Here is a 19985-nt window from a genome sequence, read left to right on the forward strand (position 1 = left end):
GCTGTCAAGAATTTGGAAACCATAGGAAATCATCTATAGGAAACCAACAGACGACCTTTGTGGCAAGCACAAGTTGTCACAGTAACATAGAGCAAGGACATGACTGAGGATGTCATGATTATTTCTACCATATCTAGCATCCTACTTTGTTCATGTTCAAATAGGGTTGTCACCTGTCCGGATTTCACCCAAACAGGTGAAGGTGTAATCCGGACATAAAATGTTCGGAAAATGGTAGAGTCGGAGCAAAAACCTTACACCTTGAGTTTTTCGTTTGCGTCACTGTCGCCAAAGACTGAGCAATCAAAGCTACGTTGAACCACATGAAGATGCTGTAGACAACCTCTCACATATTATTAGAACCCTCCATACCCAGTGCTCAACTTTCAAGTCTCAAGAATTTGATATGGTCCCTCACAGCCACAATCCACTTCATCCAATCCAGGACAGGGCAAAAAATGGAGGGAGGCGTGGCAGGCCCCAAAAGTAACAGCTCCCCATAGAACCGACAGTTTGGGATAGTTGACACAGCACTGGGCACAATGCAAATAAAGTTGACTGGGCCTATTGAATGCTTTCAAACGATGTACTTACTGTACATACAGAAAAGTACTTTCACTTTTTTGTTGGAGAGCTTCACACGAGTTGAGGGGATCGTTTTTTTTATCACCAGCAGCGACAATCGCCTCCCCCCCCCCCCCCCCCCCCCAAAACAACCACACCCCTGGTGTTCGGTATTTGCCGACGGAAAAGGTGGCAACCCTATGCTGTCCAACCCCCAAGTTGCACAATGTACTGTAAGTGTAAGTGCATAGAAGTGAATGGGTAATCGAAGATTGTCCTTTCCCTGTGCAGACCTGCAAAATGATGCAGTGCACTGATTAGCCACCCCTATAAACAAACACCCCTATGAACCTGAACTTTCAGTACATTGCACTACTTGAGAACTGCACCCATTTCACATCAATGTTCCATGACATCACCTTAAGGACTTGTGGCACTTGACGACAACCTGTAGTGCTTGGCCACTGGCATGTTCCAGAACTGCATGAAATAATACGCCATCAACTCATACATGTGACATGATACTTGTTGCCTAATCACTTACAGGGTTAGAAGCCCGAATGGCAGGCTGCATTATTTAGTGTGCTCACTGATAAAGAAAAAAAAAAGTTACCCATTGCCAGGCAGAACGGAATCGAGATGATTGGAATAACAAAATGACCCCACCACAGGCAGATCTTATCGCCTTATCTTATCTTAAGATCACCACCACAGGCTTGGTTGTTAAACCAAATGCAAATAGGTTCAACTGTATGGTTCCTGACAATGAAAAAGAGACCACATGTGCATAGGAGAAAAGAATAACAGAAATTCTAACGCAGTCACCTCTTTCCAAAGGTCCGGATGGCCCACCAGGACAACCAGGATATCCTGGAATTCCTGGTGTCAAAGGCGAGCAAGGACTGCCTGGACAAGTGTATGGAGGAGGACCCGGTGCCAAGGGTGAAAGGGGTGATGAAGGATTCCCGGGACGTCCCGGGTACCAAGGTGTCAAAGGTGAAAAGGGTAACCCTGGGTCCTCAGGTATGAAGAAGTCTGATGATACAGTCATGCTCCCCAATGCAATAGTAAATATGTCGTGCCACAGGACCCAAGGGGTGGCCAGGAGACAAAGGCTTCCCTGGTCTTCCTGGACTGGATGGCCGCGATGGATTTCCAGGCCTCCCTGGCCCCAGAGGCCGTGATGGAACCCCTGGGTTTGATGGCCTACCAGGCTTGAAAGTAAGGCCTACATGGCTGCTTTTATTTCCTCCTCCTGTTCTTTTCAAACACTTTGCCATGTTCCCACTGCAAGCATAAAACATGACATAAAAGTGTTATGCTAATGATGGAGAGTAACAGTTCTGTAGGCTGAAACAAACAACAGGCAAACACTAATGATAATATATCACAGATGCAGGCGAGCTGGTGGACAAACTCCATGTTGTTTGTGTCTTTGCCCATAGCTCAGGCTTTCTTCATTAATGAGAACAGATGAACACAACACAAGACTCAAGGTGCCCAAGAACATGAACAAATAGACCTCTCCCTGTTTGTAAACAAATGATGTCACAGTGTTCTACAGCGCCAACAACTTGGTAGAGTTGAACTACGCTTGAAGCTAGGGGTGAACAAGGTCGCACTCAAAAGCCACGGTTTTGAGGGGATTACGAGACCTTCGGTCCTACTTTTCTTTCAATAGGAGGCAGTGAACAAGTGCCCATTCGTGGAACCCATCCCTCCCCTTCTGATTTGTTTCCGTTTCAGTCTGTCTACCAATGTCATGATGACATCTCTCGGGTAGAGGTCTATTGTTTATGCTGTACCAATGGTCTATGGTAACTGGTAAAACCAGCACTGAGCCTGTGATTGGATTGTATGCATGATATGCAATAGTGCTGAAATATATTTTTAAGACCATCACCAGCCTCCCTCGAGCACATTTTCTGTGAAGAAAAAGAAAAAAAAAAGCATCTAGCCGTGGAGCAGCAACAGCTCACAAAGTTGAGCGTTTATTGTTCTATGTCAAGTGTCAGCAGTTAAAGAGGTACAAATCAAGAGCTACAACCATTTTAATTAAAAAGGACAGCTGTGACTACAACACATAAGCAAGTAACAGGTGTGCTCAATGACAGAATTTCCTAGTTTCACTTCACTGATCAGCATATCGACCATACAACACCACTGTGTGTATTTTAAAGGGAGAACAAGGCTTCCCGGGACTTGATGGGCCAGCTGGACGGGCTGGACCTCACGGTGTCCCAGGATTCCCAGGTCTTGACGGTTTTAAAGGACTAAAAGGAGATAGAGGTCTTCCTGGCTTCCCTGGTATGCAAAATGGCTCATCCGACCAAATATGCTACTTGAATACCAACAGACAATGGTCCATCTTCACTACAACGCAATAATATTGCATACTTCCTCTTCCTATCCAGGGATTTCCTCAGCTGAAGTTAGCAGGGGGGATGACGGTGACCCTGGGTATCCAGGAATCCCAGGAGCCAAGGGAGAACAAGGAAGTACTGGACTGCCAGGCTTTGATGGTCCTCCAGGGGGAGTTGGGCCTGCTGGAGACACCGGGAGACAAGGTCCACCAGGTTTCAGAGGACCAAAAGGTATACAACAAGCAGGGCTTTGATGGGATCATGATACTGTGCCTGTGTCACTGTAACGAGCACCCCACATACGCAATTATGAGGCAGCTAATTCTTTGTTCAACACCTCCCCTAGGATATCCGGGAGGTCCAGGGCCTGTAGGACCCAAGGGCCTGCCAAGTAGAGACTATCGTATGTACAGCAAAGAACAGCGAGATTCTTTCCCTTGTTGTGCCTACATATTTTAACCCCCCTCTTCCAAAATGTAAAATATGCTATGTGCTAATGACATCCTTTCAGACTACTATCGTGGTCCTAGAGGAGAGAATGGCACAGATGGACTTCCAGGTCTGCACGGACGACCTGGAGCAAAAGGTCTACCAGGCGAACCTGGTTGGCCAGGACTTGACGGGCCTATTGGTCTTCCTGGGTATGCAACTCAAGGGCCAAAGGGAGAGAGGGGTGACCCTGGCTATGATGGATTCCCTGGTGAGTGAATATTTCAGCACAATTCTATTTCATTGAAGAACAGGTACACAATGTCTGGGGTTGGTCAAGAAGTGCCTGCTGCCGTGTTCTGCCTGCTAACGGAGATCACAGTGCAGCAACATTTCACCTGAATATAATAGTTGCGAGCCCACTTTGTATGATACTAACAAAGATGGAATTCAATCATCACGTCAGAGAATAGTTATGAATGTTCAATCAGTCACTTCCAACAAAGTCATTATTCTCAGTATGTTATTGGCTTAGATCAGGACTGTACATTAACAAGGTTGTTCTATGGCCTCATATCTGGGATTTCAAGAAATATGTGGTAAAGCCGTATGCTTCTTGGCTCACTTACAAGATACTATAGTAAAATACAGTTATTGTGACCAGCACCATTCAAATCCATCACAGCTAGATACATGAAGAATTATACCAACATAAAACTGGCTCAAATACTAATATATTGAAGTTCTCTTTCTCTCCTCAAAGGTGCCTCAAAAGCTGAAAAAATTAGGCTTGGGGTAGTTTCATGTAGAAAATAGTAAGATCTCTGTGTTCTGGGAGTGCTTTAGCATTGTTCTCACAATTAGTTGCTCCCTATCAGGAAATGATGGGCAGAAAGGCTCTACAGGAGAGTCTGGCTTTCCTGGCGTAGTCGGTTTCCGAGGGCTCCCGGGTGAGCAAGGAGAACCTGGATTCTCAGGGGTGCCAGGCCAACCAGGTCAACCAGGTCTTCAGGTATAAGCTGTTCACTAAATCCAACAAATGTTGGAAGGTATTTACGGAACACGCTCCGGCACATTACGGACTGTACAGACTTACATACATGTGCCTAGGTAACCCAGTCACCTGTTTGCAAGTGCGTACAGTACCATTTGCTTCTAGCGTGTATCCCTGAGGAAGGAGGACACCAGGGCGTGTTTCATAAACTTTTTTGTCCAACACTGTACCGTCCATAGGACATGATAGTTCATGAACTCTCTTCATGGATCACAGTGACTCAGGGTGTCTACCAAACTGCAGCCTTCAAATTCCCTGACTTTTCCAGGTTTTCACTGACTATTTCAAGCGAATTCCCTGACAAAAACAAAAGGGAACTTGGTGCCTGCTCATACGTTTTGATACCAGATCCAACATAAAACAGACTATTTATTAAGTATTAGTGGGGCTACCCTACTTTTCTGCGTCAGAGCTTGTCATACTGGTGAACTGCTACTCGCAGTAACGTTGCTGCGGCATCGCCTCTCAACCACCGGTCGGCACTCATGATTCGCCGCGCATCATCACGGCACTTGCCTACGATTTTCCCTGACTTCTGCTGCTTTTTAGCCAAATTCCCTGACAATTCCCTGACTTTTCCAGTCACATCAAAATTCCCTGACTAGTCCCTGTTTTCGAGGTTTTCCAGGTTGGTAGACACCCTGAGTGTGCACATTCATCCATTGAACATAGTGGACTATCCATGACCTGTCACTATGAAACACCCCAGCCATAATCACAAAAATAAAGTGTTGCTGTAAGTTATCCATAACTAGAGCCTGAAGCTTTAGGGCTTAACCCGTTTCTTCCCCGAATTTGCACCCCGAATTGAAGGCTGCCTCTTTATGGTGAAACCCCGATTTTCACCCGGCAAATTGCCCTCACTGAAACATCTGTAGGAATGCACACGAGCTTGTTTGGCAGCAAATGTAATTACATCACCATTTGTACCAAACCAGTACAGTTCGTTTGAGTAATAGAGCCCAATTTCTCCTCTAATTTGGCATACTGCGAGTTTTTCCACCCAATTCACGTGAATTTGGAGCACATGTTGATTTCCCCCAATTTTTACCCTCCGAATTGGGAAAAAAAAGTATTTCCCGAAAACTTCAGGCTCTGTCCATAATGCATAGGTCTTCAGGGTGTATTTGTGATGGTCTACAGTACAGAACCATAAAAAGTAATAAGCAACTACATGACCACCCGTTAAGATGAATACTGCTAGTTCTGGATTAAAAGGGAACAAGTCAAATAAAGAGGCAGGGACAGGCAACAGAAATTCTGGTTGTGAAACACATCATTCCATCATGTTCCTGACTGTTATGGTACAGCACAGTTTGAAGAACCAAGCAGCCCATGTAGTCCATGGCGTGAAAGGGAATGGAACCCACACACTGCACAACCACCTTGTTAATAAGCAAAAACTTAGTTGTTAGAGGCAGTTGTGTAGCATCTGTTCACACTGTCCTTTCACGTCATTAACTATATGAATCAAACCCAACTTGCTCTCTTCGACTCACTGATGAAGCAAGCGAGTTTGGGCTGAACTGTGCGCAAGCTGTCAATCGTTCCCTTCCTCGAGCTAGTGATAGTTCCTGTTCACTAAAAGGCCAAGTATTTAATGTGGCAACTTCTTGGTATTGAAGGGAGCTTGATAGTGGCAATGGTGCAGTCCAAAAAAATAGAAGAAGACCAAGTTTATGGAACCTGAGAAGACACAGGTCACCCCAGTCCTTTGAATTGATCATTCACACGTATCTGCACTGCAGTACGTGATATCATATTTGTAAAAAACTCTTACTACACCCAGTTGTACAAACCAGCTATTGCTGCTCGTCAATACTTTCCGTGTCTAACGCATCTATTTTCCTACTTAACTAGTGAAACTAAAGGTATGATAGACATTCCACCACATACCACCCTTTATTTATGTATTTATTTATTTATTTATCATACCCTCAGGGCGTTAGCGTTTATTGTGCGGAAGAGGCCACATGTGTGAAATGCACCTTGTTTCTTCATCCTAAAGGGAGCAGATGGTCTTGATGGTGGAAGAGGGCCCAAAGGAGACAGAGGACAGGACGGATATGATGGCATTCCAGGACTCAAAGGACAGAAGGGAGAGTATGGGCTACAAGGAAGAGATGGTTTTCCTGGACTAGACGGCCTACCAGGTAGAGCATTGTGCCAGTAATGCAAGAAAACAACCCATAACACCAGATGACAAATGAAAATTCATTCTTGCAGGCCCAAAAGGATTTGAGGGAGACCCAGCCCCTATCCCAGACCCTCTAACTTATGTAGGGCCTCAAGGTGAACCCGGAGTGCCAGGTTTCGATGGCCGCCCAGGCCCACCTGGGGAAATGGGATACCCTGGCCGTAATGGAAGTGCAGGCCTACCAGGCGACCCGGGCTATCGAGGAATTGATGGTCCTAGAGGACCCTCTGGACTGAAGGGCTTGCCAGGAGAACCAGGCACACAGGGTATGTCAGGCAGACAATATATTAATCGTGACTTAAAGAAGAGTAGTCTCCAGAACCAGAAAAGGAAAGAAAGAACAGGAAAGTAGGTGCATCCAGCTCCCTTTTATGGAATGAATGAATGCTCTCCAAGTAGGGTCATGTGAATAGTATTCAAATATTTCAAATGATAATGTACTGCTTTGTAATGTACTACTGAATAGAGGTATACGATAGCTTTGAAGAGTACGAGGCATTCAAGCAGTTGCCTGATGCCCATTTGTCTGCATTGCAGTTTCGTTTCATGCCTTCCAAGTCGACAGCACCCTTATTCTGTTGCAACTAACGGTATACACCCTTAAGTACAGTGTAAACAACCAAAACAACTTTGCTGCATGTTCGTCTCTTAGACTCAAGGATATGTTACCCTCTTCAAACCAGAACCTCTTCTCCTTCGAGGTGGTAACTGCGAACGAATATCCACAGCAATTTTGCATCACCTTGTCATCAGGGCTTTATATGAACAGACACGCAAGACAGCATGGCATTCATATGTGTGACGTAACGCAAGTTCACAAGGCCCTTACTGCAGATGGATTAGCGCAAGCAGCACCAGCAATGCTTTGACAGCCTAAGAGGCTCAAGCAATGCTTCAGCTTTGCTTCAAGCTGCATTCCCACACTTTGCGTGATTAGTGAAACACGTCTTGTGATCTTCCTTTCTTAGGGCGAGAGGGATTCGCCGGCAAGCCAGGAACACACGGCCTAAAGGGAACACACGGTGCTCCGGGTGGGCCGGCACGTTCCCGGGGGTACTTCTTCACAAGGCACAGCCAAACGTCTCGCATTCCGGACTGTCCCAGAGGGACTAGCAGAATGTGGTCTGGTTACTCCCTTCTCTATTTCCTTGGAGATGAAAAAGCCCATGGCCAGGACCTGGGTATGTTCACACTCCACGCACATAAATGTGCACCTTCCAATGTGCACGAGCAATTTAGAAGTAAAAATTTCTCAAAGTTCTATACGTTTATTGTGCTAGCATCGTAACAAGTGTAGAGAGAGTACATGTGAAACATGATAAAGACACGATGATGATTAGATGTAATAAATTCACCCTACGAAAAATTATTTTGCAGGTAGTGCCGGTAGTTGCCTTAGAAGGTTTAGCCCAATGCCTTTCCTATTCTGCAGCTTGAACAATGTCTGCAATTTTGCATCGAGAAACGATTATAGTTACTGGCTAAGTACGCCAGAACCAATGCCTATGGCGATGACACCAATTGTAGGAAGGGACATCCAGAAGTACATCAGCCGATGCAGCGTCTGTGAATCCACAACACAGGTGTGTTAACTAAATGCAAAAACTGCAAAACACAGCTGTCGTATTCAACAAAAAGAAAGTGTGATGTTCACTGCGTAATATGTACGCTTCTCATGCTCGTAAACTGTACTTGCAGGTTATTGCATTACATAGCCAGACCATAGAAATCCCAGAGTGCCCTCAAGGCTGGAATGGACTCTGGATGGGTTACAGCTTCTTCATGGTGAGGGTCCAGTTTCCTTCCCACAAATCACAGTAAACATTACAGAAAACATTATAGTGTTCTCTTAGTACACTATTACGTGTACTGTGAACAAACTTTGTTTACTGTACTGTACTGTACTGTAAACAAACACTATAAACAAAACTTTGTGCACAGAACACTGACTCCGGGGCGGAAGGAAGTGGCCAGCCGCTAGTGTCTCCAGGTTCCTGCTTGGAAGACTTCCGACCAAACCCGTTCATAGAATGCCACGGCCACGGGCGGTGTAACTACTACACTACTGCCTACAGTTACTGGCTCGCCACCATCGAGCGCAGGGACATGTTCCGAGCTCCAGATCCTCAGACCCTCAAGGCGGGTGACCTGAGGACGCGCGTCTCCCGGTGCAGAGTTTGCATTAGGCAGGTCATAACCCGATAAGTACCGCCTGGATGACATCCCGCGCTTTACGGGCTGGTGCAAAGGCTTCATTTCATTAACTGTGGTCATCTCATGTGCTTGTGCTGGTTTTCCGGCCACCAACAGCTGATAGGATGAATATTGTGTTTCGCTGCGTAAACTCTGTGTCTTATTTAGGATACTTTTGTGCATTTTGTGACATAAATTTCCCTGTCGTCCTAATCTAAATGTGCAGCTGACAAAAGAGCAACAAAAAAATAGAGAAATTACTAATTTTGCACCGTCAACAATGTTGTTCAGATGACTTTCATCACTGAAGTAGTAACATGCTTCTAACACATACATACTAGTCATACTTTGGTAAGAGAAAAGCTTCTCCGCAAGCACTTTGATGACATAACACTGGACCATATTGCAAATAAACAGAAGTTGTAATTGTACATATGGACTTTATAACTGTACGTGAAATTGTAAATGATGCCGACGCACATTTACAGAGTTTGCTTCTTATGTCCTTCTGCAAGGTACTGTTAAGTGCTATGCAACCAGCTGTGTAAATTTAAACCTAGCATAAGCCTTTGCTAACAATGAGAGAGAACATCACATGTTCCTTGTTTGCAAAGAGCACATGTTCCTTGTTTGCAAAGAGGTGTGCACCATTGTGCATCCTTCTGCCACTGCCTACGACACCAACACTGCCAATGTTACTCCATGCTGATGCACTCAACATAATGCAGACATGGATTATTATGTCGGGCAATGCCTCGTTGTTTTCCTGCACTGTATAGACACATTCGATGTCTTTGTTAATAAATCTTTGTTCTAATTGCCTCTCGTATGTCACTGGAAAGCAGCACTGCGGCTGAAGAGCGGCCTTTCGTTGGATACTCGCCTTAGGCAGGCAGTGGGCTCTCACAGATTTCCTTTATCTTCTTGTGAAGCGGAAAAGTCACACCTCCAGTGGTTGTCCCTTTGTGGTCGTCATAATTCAGACTAAAGGTCATAATCCCGCCAAAATCCTCGGAGATAATCCAGCGAGTCTGCGGCAGCAACAACAACAGAAATACCACATAGTGCAACCACCAAAGCAGCACGCCCACGTGAGAAACTATATATTCACCTTTGCTTCTATACTTTCCAGATCATCATAGCTGACCCAAGTTTTGCCATCACAAGCGTAAGGCACACAGCTTTGCTTATCAAAGACACGTTTCGCGCCTTTTTCGATGAACTGGCTCACCTGGAGAATGCACAACGAAGGGAAAGGCTATGGCTCCTTTCTTAAATGTCAACACAGTAAAAGCTCGTCATAAGATATTATAAGATATTAATTACTTAAGATATTATTAGATAAAAAGAATTAAGAGATTATAAGATAAGATATTCAAGGTGCGAGAAGTTAATAAAGGCAGAAGTGCTGCAAAAACAGTGACAGCAGCCTCAGAAGAGCACGGAAATGCGAGCAAACATCCATGGTGAGAGCTTTTGCATCCCCTCAATTTATGTCTTTAAAAAAAAGAAGAAAAAAAGAAATAAAGAAAGACGTAAGCCTGTGCTCTAAAAAGAGGACTTCACCACACAACATGCTCAGAATCAACCGTCAATTAGAACGACGTCATTCCCTTCCTTGATTTGTTTTTAGAACGGGAGTCGTACACCTTTTTTGCACCAATTTGATATGTGTTAGTTGCCACAAAAAAGACGTACGCCCCATTCTCTCCTCAGATCAGAAGTGATAACTGTATCACTCAGCACAATGGGTGATGCGGAGCGTGCAATGTGGCGGGTTCGTTTTTTTTTTAGGGTGCACATTTACTGACATGCCCTTCCCACTAAGCAGGGGCGGTTTGCAGTGCACTTAGGAAAATCAGGGACAGTGTAAAACTTCAAATGATGCAATTCTGTTATAACTAGGGTTTACCGTACGAAGAATATAATGTACACAACAATTTTACCTCAGGGTATGTAACATATCCGCCACCAGTTGGACCCTTCCCTACGGTGGGGCAGAAGATTCCACAGAGGCGCTTAAATCCAAGTTTCCAAGACAAACCATATGTCGGTATGCCAATTATTAACTTGGACTTTGGGCAGCCCTTTGCAAGCCAGAGCTCTGCGGAACGTTTCTGCGGTGAAGTCAATAAAAAGAATGTTGAAACAGGGCTTCATGCAGGTGCCATGCAAAAGTTTCCCCGATGCAGTTACTATTTATTTATTCCACATACATACTCCCAGGGACATTACACGAGGGGTTTGCTGCAAGCTAAAGGCATCACCGACGAGGCTGACTTTTAAAATAACTTCACAATGGTAGCATCCCCTTGAGCTTGAGGAGCAAGTCCGTCTCGTCCTATTCATTGCTGCATCTACTTCGTCCTTGCTCCTCGACCACAAGGAGATGTCATCGCAATTAGGCCAGCTCGCCTGCATGCTGTTATGTATTATGCTCTATGTTACAATATTTTAGGTTTGAGGGCCAACGTGTCAACTGGAAAGTTGCCCTGGACTCTTGAGCGCTCTACAACCTAACGTTTGTACTGCGAAGAATACATTAACTATGAACTCATGCTTCATGAAAAGAACCCACAGAGTGTTGTTTGCAGTGTGCATGCACAATAGTTAGAGCTTGAAGTTTTCGGGAAATACTTTTTCCTACATTCGGGGGGTAAAAATCGGGTAAATAAACGTGTGCACTAAATTCGTGCAAATTCGGGTGAAAAAACTTCCAGTACTCTAAGTTTGGGGAGAAATCTGGCTCAGTTATTCAAACTAACTGTAGCGGTTTGGTACAAACGGTGATGTAACTGCATTTTTCTGCCAAACAAGTAAGTTAGTGCATTCCTACAGACATCCGAGTGAGGGCAATTTGCCGGGTAAAAATCGGGTTTCACCCTAAAGAGGCAACCTTCAATTCGGGGTGCAAATTCGGGGAAGAATCGGGTAAAACCCTAAAACTTCAGGCTCTAACAATAGTGTGAGCACGATATCTGTCCACCTCTTTGCAATGGAGGTCATCTTTGTAGCGAGGCAGCCGACAGTCTAGACAGGGTGTGTTGCTGTTGCTAGTAAACGCTGTCCACTGTCCGTCCGTGTCATCCTCGTATTTATTCATTGTGTTACCAAACCAACATGCTCTCCATCTCCTTGCACTTCTAGCGAATAGTTGTTTAAATGTGCGCAGAACTACCCGTTTTGTCAATCGTTTCGTGAAATAACTTTTAGCATACAGGCTTACGTGGGCACGTCGCAGATTGGGGCGAGGTTTCTCGCTTTGTCCGCAAATGAATCGAGATTCCTCGAGCTCACAATGTTTGGGAAGAAAAGCGATAAAAACCAGGCTGTTTGGTGGTACATTCCTAAAAGTTTCTTTTTAAAAAATTGTTAAAGTATTTCGTCTGTCTATGTCCCCTGAACTGGGGTTTTATCGCTTTTAGTTTGGGAAGCCCTGTGTTAGGCTAGCAGAACACACTGGCAAGTACGTCCCCTTGCTTCCATGCCATACAGCGTACACATTTTAAAATGCAATACGTATCTCGGTATTGTAATATTTATGTTTATACATATTCCTACTACTTACTGCATTCTTCTTTTTTAATTCCGTGTTAGCGTCGTGAAGCAACTGTGGCTATGAGTGGCGTACAGACATGGACAGATGGAGAGAGGACAGCAGGAAGGAGTGGGGGACAGGGGGGTTAGTATTCGTCTGGAAAGTCTTCGGAAAACCCAGGGAAACCCAGCCAGCGACAGGATTCGAAACCTGTGTCACCTCCCAGTCGAATGTGGAAAAGCGATCATCCTAACCACTATGCCATGGGAGCTGGTACTTACCACATTCAGTGTAGAAAAATATCCAACTTCCTTTTTCCTGGCACAGAGCGGTGCATTATGCCCCGAGAAAGGGAAGTACCACTTAAACAGGTGCAAGTCGTATGTCATAAGGTTAATGAAGTCCACACATCTGTAAACATAAGGGAAACCACTTCAAACATTTTACGCATTTTACCACAAAACATTTTACGCAAGTGTGTGTGTGTGCATCTAGGTCAGCACTATACAGTCAAACTCCTTTACAACGAAACCCAGGGGACAGCAAAAAAAATTCGCAGTAAAGGCATTTTCGTCAAAAAGAATGTCCATTATTGGACCTATAGGGCTCCAGCGGGACCGCAAAAAAATTTGCTGTAGTGGTATTTTCGTTAAAAAGGTGTTCGCTATAAAGGAGTTTGACTGTACTAAAAAATGTAATGCCACGCACTCTCACCTGCTTACTTCTGGAATATCGTAGGAGTTTCTTATGATCAAACTTTGAGGGGCGACAGCCGCAGACAACAACAGCTTATCCTTGCCAGCTGTACGGGCCTCGTCGCAAAATGCCGCGTTCAGTCTCTGCGTAGTAGCAAATACCAGGACACGATTGCAGCAACGTTACAAAAAATAAACAAAAATAAGAAAAGAGTTCTATGCATACGCAACAATAAACGGGCAAATATGTTGCCAACCTGAATGAGCCTAGTAAAATGACGTTTTCCATGTTTAACCATGTTGGGAAACTCCCAGTCTATGTCAATACCATCCAAGCCGTGCTCTCTCAATGTAGAGATTACGGACTCTGTAAAGCTTTAAAAAGGAATTTCGTCGGTGCATGTATGCATGGAATGAAATTATGTCAATGTACACATACGCATCTATACCAAAGGCACTTGCGACCATGGAGTGAAATCCGTCAGCATTGCCGCCTCCTCCGACAGAAACCATCACCTTTAGTGCAGGGTTTCTTTTTTTCATTTCTCCCATGGTGCGGTAGGCTTCTTCACCAGAGGTAGATCCCTTGTGGATGATGTTGTCCTTCACTTCGACAAAGCCCAGAATAAGATGTGTGCAGAGGCTAGTGTCTATCTCGTGCGGAAGGAGGTCGGACCTCCCCCACGCGTAGTAACACACCCGCAAGAAACCTACGGGGAAAACATGTATATGTACAGAATGGAAAATGGCATCAACTACATTTTGTAGGTCATGGGCTGAGAAAATAAAGGCTGCGCAAGGAAACATATTAAAACAGAAGTCGCTGAATAGTACACTATGCAATGGCACCAGAACTGAGCTCAACAACTGTGTGTCGTGTTCCTTCGTTGCTCAAGCTCAGGCTCACTCATCAAGGGTATGGTCCACCAGCTCGCCTGCGCCATTTTAGAACTCATATAAAATGCAATTTTAAAAATTTTTTTATGTTGCTCACTGTTTGGAAACTTCCATAAACTTTAATGTGGGAGAGACATACATATTTTATGTTGCATATGGATGCATGTTTCAGATATTAAAGTACCTTCGGCCACACATGGATCCCTTTCGCATACTGACCCCCGTTTTTGGCATACAACTAAACATCTGTTCAAATGGTGTCATAATTTGCCTTGGAATTCCACATTTGCTATAATGGTTTCCTAGGTGATCACACACCTAATGTACAGGTAGCAAACAAAAAAAAACTGAGCGTTGTCGTCATGTTGTACACCAGTGATTATCCAGAATCCCAAGCATTGGAGGGGTGTTGGAAAAAATTGGGAGGGGGGTCATTATTATAGTTACGTCATTACAGCTTAACATATCATTACTAACATGATGAAAGACGAAAGGCAAATTGAGTCTTTGTATGTATTTGTCCCTTCTATGTTGTTCCAGCCTCAGAACATCAGTTCTCTCATGATTACCAACATGTCTAAAGCTGAAATCTCAAGGGCACCCCCTGTAGGGGGTACACAGGTGAAAAAGTTAGGGGGGTGTCACTGAACATTTGGGGGGGGAGGGTTAATAAATCACTGTATGTGCACAGCATCATTTTGAAACTGACTCTGACTGGACCATCTTCAAACATGCAAACGCAGTGTGCATGAACCCAGAACACCCTCTTCCAGGCTATCTTTACCTAGCCTACTGTTACCGCATTTTGGGACATAGCGCTTAGCGCGTCGAAGAGGTGCATATGTACATGATGTGCACAGGCTGCACAGGTGACACAATGTGCATTACAGTCCGTCCCCGGACTAAAAACTTTCGTTTCCCCAGTTTTATTTCACATTCAACAAGTAGCGTTCAATGTATAAAATGTGTTCCTACCATCCTGTCGGTTTCCCTTTTCCATGTTGGTCAGCAGAATGGTCAACTTTCTAGCACACCATATCCTCAGTAGTTTATCTTGATATGATCACGCGTACCTTGTATAAACACCATGCCGTAAATAGCCGCGCAGATATGCAAATTTGCAGGCCCGCCTATGTCGCGATGTCGATGGCAGTCAGAACGCTGTAATCCGCGTCGCTTGAAACCAAATCGAAATCGGTGGCTTCTTCTACACTTCTACACTATACCTCGAAACAACATGCTCGACACTGATCGGTGGCTTTTACCAAGACAATTTTACCTCGTCTTATTTCTCGCACTGCTGACGATGAATGAAGATTGAGCTTGCGATCGTGTTTGAAACATACTGGGCAAACGCAAAGAAAAACACGGACGGACACACTTGTTTTTTCTGTGCCTAGGGCCTAGGGTCCTGAACGTTTTGTTACGCATTCCAGAAACCTACAGACAGGAAAGGAAACGTTATGTCGTGATATATTGGTGACGCCGTACACTTCTTATGAGCCTAAAAAGTATATATAAATAATTAAGAAATAAAATCATCAACTTTTTAATTAGGAGATTTCGGGCAACAGTGAAACAGCAGATTGAGAAAACCATTTGATGTTTTACAAATCCTGAGACACGCACGTGCGTTAAAATATCCATTCCCGATTTTGATATGCCAATGAGTCGAAACCGCAGCGACTGGGAACCACTGATCTCGATTGTAAAAGGCTGGATCGCGGATAGGGAGCGCGAGCGTGAAGAAACCGGCCGCCATCTTACGGTGCCCACAACAGCCGCCGCAGCGATCATGGCAACTTCTTGCAATTACGGTCGTACCAACCGTACTGGCAAGGTTACAGGGCCTAAACTTATGCAGGTGAGTCACTCTTCATCAAGGAATAAATAGGCGTCCATTCTGTACATTTATTTGACCATTATGAAGTGTTTTTTTGCCCAAAACGAGCACTGGATGCAGGTTGCTTGATCGCTCTTCCGACGTTCAATCGAGCACACTTGCATTTTACCCGGCGGCAAATACAGTTTAAGTGCATAATATGCTTGAAAGAACATGTTACACTACACAGGTAGTGTTGTCATCAATATATGTGCGAGCACTCGAGCGCTTTTTTGCATGCATTGCTAGCATGGTACACGGTGTTCTCTGCGGAAGCAAGTGCCACATTCATTTCTTCGAATTACCTTCGCGCACAAGTTCGGTATTACGCCATAATAAGACCACGATTGTCACATTTTTTCATGTATTGGTATTGTTTTGTGCCTTGGTTTGATTTGTGACAAAGAATCCTACGTAACGGTGGTGTGGCGAACGCCTTTGTGTCTGAGCTGTATCGTCAGCTTGTTACGATAGTAATAATTTGTAGCGTGTCGTGCTATTTGTAGCAGTTTTTAAGGCAAAAGTGGTCTCTCAAAACAGATTTCCTCATGGGGCTACCCAGAGGGTCGTCTATGAAGTGTGATGCGACTGAGTGTACAGGTAAGTATTATGTTTCTATCCACGGGTTTCTACTTTACAGGAAGGAACCACTTCAGTGTACGCACTGTGGTTAGTCTCTCTCAATTTTGCACATTTTCTTACATGTTCACGTCAGAAACACACCTTATACACCTTAGGCTCCTTCACCCAGCAATATAATAATTATATTCCTGTTTAGAAGAGTTACCCATATTCTTTTTAGAATAGTTTTTAACCTTTTCAATTTTTAGAAGATACAGGGATTGTAAACCCTGTTTTAAACTGATGTTTTAACATTTGTCCAATGCATTTATTAAACAACATATTCATTTTTAACAAGCTGCATCCAAACCAATGTTCTGATGTATTATGACCTTTGTTGTCGATGCACCATAAAAATTGGAATAATCATCATCAATACAGGTTACTTCACAGCTGCCTCGACGTACTCAAGAAATGGGTGCAGAACCTGCGTAGTGCCCACAAACTTTGATCACCACAGCACCTCCAGAAAGTAAAAGCATATGTGTCACGTGGGATTTTCAAATGTATTCACGGTATATAATACCTTGTATTAACTGTTGTAGATCTAAGCCGCCTCTACAGTACACTCTGAGAAATTAAAACTTGTCAGGGAACTGTGATAATTGTTTCAGTTAATAGGCATGCACATATATGCTATAAGAAGAAAATTATTTCTTGAGAATGCACTTCTCTGGCTACTGGTGTTGTTTACATCTACTGTTGATCACATTCATTTATCACATATTATATTCTTATATATTATTATTCCTATATATATATTATTATATTATCACATATTTGATCACATTAAATTTAAAATTCAGCATATATGACAAAATATCAGGAGGGAAGTTGCTATTCATTGCTCATTCCAACCTAAAATTGAGTGCTACAAATTTAGAGAGTGTACCTGTCCATTGCCATTCCTAAAATATATATTGTCATTGTAGCAAGGTCACAAAACAATAAATGTAGTCTTTTGCGACCTCCCTGCACGTTCATTGTATCCTGAAACGCATAAGTGCAAGAAATAAATGTTGAACTTGAATAAATTTGATAATGTTGAATAATATAATGAATGATATAAAATGTTGAATAAACTTGAACTTTTATATTCTCTTTACTCATCATCAGTGATGTTCTTTACAAAAGCATATCGTGTTAGACTTTTTTTGTTTACGTTTCACAGACGGGGTACACGAGGGCCAAAATGACAAAATCACAACTGTTTCAAGCTCCAAATCGTCCTGTTGCAATTTGCAGACCACTGCAAGAGGGCCCTTGCACATCAAAATGTAAGATGGGAGTCAGTTAATGCAAAGTGGTTCCTATGAGAGACTTCGATGCTTGACAAAATTGTGCAAACTGCGGAAGGTGCCATAGAAGATCTTCAGAAAGTGTGTCTGGTCTCACAATGGTGCTACGACACTCCCTTTTAGATGACGATGGATGATTGGAGTTTCAGATGTGCAGATGCATTTTTTTGGAACGTGCTCCACATAAGAAGCATGACAAAGTCAGCACTGGATAGCAGGCCCCCGTCCCTAAGCAGCTTTGCTCACGCTGCAGTTGTATTCAGCAAAAGCATGTGAGTACTCGAGAAGGACATTCAGTTTGGCACAACCGCGCCTGCAAATAATCAGAACAAATGAAGGAAGAAACAAACAAATATAGAAGGGCTGTACTTGAAAAGAGATAAGTCCTGTGTCTCAAGGAAGTGTTACCACTTTCTAAGTAACTTAATTGAATAAGCTTACATCACTATACCTGATTAACTGTCCTAACGAGCGTGATCTAATTGCGTGAAGTAATTATTTCGGCTGCTTCGGTGTGTCCATATTTGCGAGGCAAAGCACCGCTGTCGTTTACTAAAAGACTCTTTCTAAGGCGATGCTTGATATAAATCATACTAAACGCATACACGGCTAAAACAAAGGCTGTGATTCTACAGTACGATCTCTTTCTGCCATGCGAGTATATCTTTTCCCGGACCGTTCTTTATGGAGCAATTTTTGTCCAGAACGCAGTACGGGATATTATATACAAGGTTGTTGTTAACCTCAAGTCGTCTCTTATTGAAATATTGGCTGGGAAACGTACTGTAGTACAATCCCCAGCGCTGCACTGCTGTGACGGTCTAGTTTCGGAATGCAAAACATAACGTAATTAAGAATCGAACGGCAGGACACCTGTGAAATACTGTTAGGATACATCAGTATACTGGCACCTTACAAAATTGTGTGATGACAAGCAACGATCAACGCCTGCAGCGCTATAAATACTCACAATCTCCGTTGCCTCCCATTGTTTTCTATGGGCGCACACTGCGCTTTAGGGCCTCCCAACATGGCGGCCCGAAGGCACGCCTCTCCTCCACGAGCCCCTCTCCCATGCGCGATCCAGCCTTTATACATAGAGATCAGTGCTGGGAACTGAGAACGCATGGACAACCGCCGCACTCATCGACGTGACGTAACAACTAAAAGTTAGCCAATCAGGATCGTGTTTTCAACGGCGGTAGCCAATCACGAACGTGCTTTCAGCGGTCGTAGCCATGGAGACGAACCAACGTCGTCTGCGAGTAGTGAGTGAACGTCCCCGCGTACTAAATGGAAAATCTTTAAAATAATGCGCAAAACAGTCCCATATCTTTCTCAAGAGTGGTTTTCTGGAAAGAGTGTTGCATTGCACTTCTTGTCTACAGATTTCAAGTTAGCTGCAATCATTTGCGAGTTCTTGAATTCGCAGAACGGCGACACGAAGTAGCAGACGAATTCTGATTTTATATGTCCACGTAGCCAAGGAGGGAGAGGAGGCAATAAGCAGACCGCTACAGCGCTCATTGCACGTCAGAGGGCCACGTGATTTGAAGTGATAGAGATGATTAGAGCAGGTGCCTCTCAGCTGGCCAGATACGCCTCCGTCGGCGTCGGCGTGGGCGATGTCAGTGATTTATCCAGACCACCTTAACCCCCCCCCCAAAAAAAAAACCTGCAGGAGACCCCCCCCCCCCCTAAAATTTTCAGAGATTATGCAATATTTCCTCAAAAGCACGTAAAGACACCCCCTGGCGGAGAACTTTGAAAAATGCCACGCACAAATAACTGAAAGCAAATTACTGTAAAAACCAGTAGGTGTCGATGTGGGATTTTGCTGGAACACTTTTCAACGATGGTTCCCAGAGGCTCCGAAAGTGTCCGAAGTAAAATTAAAAGTCAGGAATTTCATTTAATTAATGAGCGTTTGCAAATGAGCCTCTCACTGCTCAGTTCTTGGTCGATGTCTCAGGGATGCTCACTGAAAAGAAAGCTTTTCCATAGCACCACCTGTTCACGGATTATTCAGCCGGGGGACCCTCATGAAACACCTGGTATATGCTACCTTTGCAGAACAAATCCCTGAAGGCTCCTGTTTCTGTCAGGTTCAGGTTCAGGCTCGCTTCATCCCTTTTGTAGCAGGGCAGGTATCCTAATATATAGGGCACCACAAGCGAGAGACTAGACAAAACAATGTCTAGAAGGGGGGGGGTTGAACGACGGGGTCGTTCGGGAGATGTCGCTGGTTTCCTTT

The 19985-nt window shown here is 44.1% G+C and overlaps 3 protein-coding genes and 2 long non-coding RNA genes across 7 annotated transcripts in view; 2 read left to right on the forward strand and 3 right to left on the reverse strand.

Moving 5' to 3' along the window:
* Positions 1 to 3132, reverse strand: part of LOC135368515 (collagen alpha-2(IV) chain-like) — a 91547-nt gene extending 88415 nt beyond the window's left edge. Inside the window, exons 1-3 of one of the 2 annotated variants that reach the window (XM_064601865.1) lie at positions 2962 to 3132; positions 1390 to 1851; positions 984 to 1044 (exon numbers count right to left, since the gene is read on the reverse strand). The gene's annotated coding sequence lies outside the window, so the exon portion shown is untranslated. Of the gene's footprint in view, positions 1 to 983; positions 1045 to 1108; positions 1116 to 1389; positions 1852 to 2961 lie in introns of those variants that run through there. The other variant, XM_064601867.1, reaches the window with a different exon arrangement.
* The window catches only part of LOC135368517 (collagen alpha-5(IV) chain-like), a 48675-nt gene extending 39054 nt beyond the window's left edge, over positions 1 to 9621 (forward strand). The window contains exons 29-41 of the mRNA XM_064601868.1: positions 1402 to 1587; positions 1652 to 1785; positions 2745 to 2871; positions 2979 to 3158; positions 3274 to 3330; positions 3439 to 3627; positions 4235 to 4368; positions 6419 to 6563; positions 6637 to 6873; positions 7576 to 7788; positions 7985 to 8190; positions 8306 to 8392; positions 8549 to 9621. Of these exons, the coding sequence (XP_064457938.1) occupies positions 1402 to 1587; positions 1652 to 1785; positions 2745 to 2871; positions 2979 to 3158; positions 3274 to 3330; positions 3439 to 3627; positions 4235 to 4368; positions 6419 to 6563; positions 6637 to 6873; positions 7576 to 7788; positions 7985 to 8190; positions 8306 to 8392; positions 8549 to 8812 (2159 nt within the window). The 3' untranslated portion in view covers positions 8813 to 9621. The remainder of the gene's footprint in view (positions 1 to 1401; positions 1588 to 1651; positions 1786 to 2744; positions 2872 to 2978; positions 3159 to 3273; positions 3331 to 3438; positions 3628 to 4234; positions 4369 to 6418; positions 6564 to 6636; positions 6874 to 7575; positions 7789 to 7984; positions 8191 to 8305; positions 8393 to 8548) is intronic.
* Positions 7856 to 15060, reverse strand: LOC135368518 (chitinase-3-like protein 1). Of its 2 annotated transcripts, XM_064601869.1 has the most exons (9): positions 14906 to 15058; positions 13473 to 13743; positions 13291 to 13408; positions 13053 to 13177; positions 12620 to 12749; positions 10747 to 10917; positions 9912 to 10031; positions 9684 to 9831; positions 7856 to 8171 (listed from the first exon to the last, which is right to left on the reverse strand). In XM_064601869.1, exons 1-8 carry the CDS (start codon positions 14928 to 14930, stop codon positions 9685 to 9687), a joined length of 1107 nt encoding a protein of 368 aa, XP_064457939.1. In that variant the 5' UTR covers positions 14931 to 15058; the 3' UTR covers positions 7856 to 8171; position 9684. The 2 variants fall into 2 exon arrangements, with proteins under 2 accessions (XP_064457939.1, XP_064457940.1); XM_064601870.1 differs by lacking the exon at positions 10747 to 10917 and having other exon boundaries at positions 7856 to 9831; positions 14906 to 15060.
* Positions 15061 to 15664: 604 nt separating this feature from the next.
* Positions 15665 to 17418, forward strand: LOC135367852 (uncharacterized). The gene is made up of 3 exons (XR_010414553.1): positions 15665 to 15794; positions 16353 to 16412; positions 16815 to 17418. It is a non-coding gene; the product is annotated as an uncharacterized LOC135367852 (long non-coding RNA).
* A 93-nt stretch (positions 17419 to 17511) lies between these two features.
* Positions 17512 to 18811, reverse strand: LOC135367853 (uncharacterized). Its single transcript, XR_010414555.1, has 2 exons — positions 18702 to 18811; positions 17512 to 18044 (listed from the first exon to the last, which is right to left on the reverse strand). It is a non-coding gene; the product is annotated as an uncharacterized LOC135367853 (long non-coding RNA).
* Positions 18812 to 19985: the final 1174 nt, after the last annotated feature.

The sequence above is a fragment of the Ornithodoros turicata genome, chromosome 9 (assembly GCF_037126465.1).
Source record: "Ornithodoros turicata isolate Travis chromosome 9, ASM3712646v1, whole genome shotgun sequence".
NCBI lineage: Eukaryota > Metazoa > Arthropoda > Arachnida > Ixodida > Argasidae > Ornithodoros > Ornithodoros turicata.

Bases quoted from the DNA above. Each gene is read 5' to 3' on its own strand.
- LOC135368518 (XM_064601869.1), bottom strand. From the start codon at position 14,930: ATGGAAAAGGGAAACCGACAGGATG. The intron at 13,409-13,472 runs GTATGTGTACAT...TCCTTTTTAAAG, and splicing joins AGTGCCTTTGGTATAGATGC to CTTTACAGAGTCCGTAATCT. The intron at 10,918-12,619 runs GTAAGTACCAGC...ACTTCACCGCAG, and splicing joins ATTTTTCTACACTGAATGTG to AAACGTTCCGCAGAGCTCTG.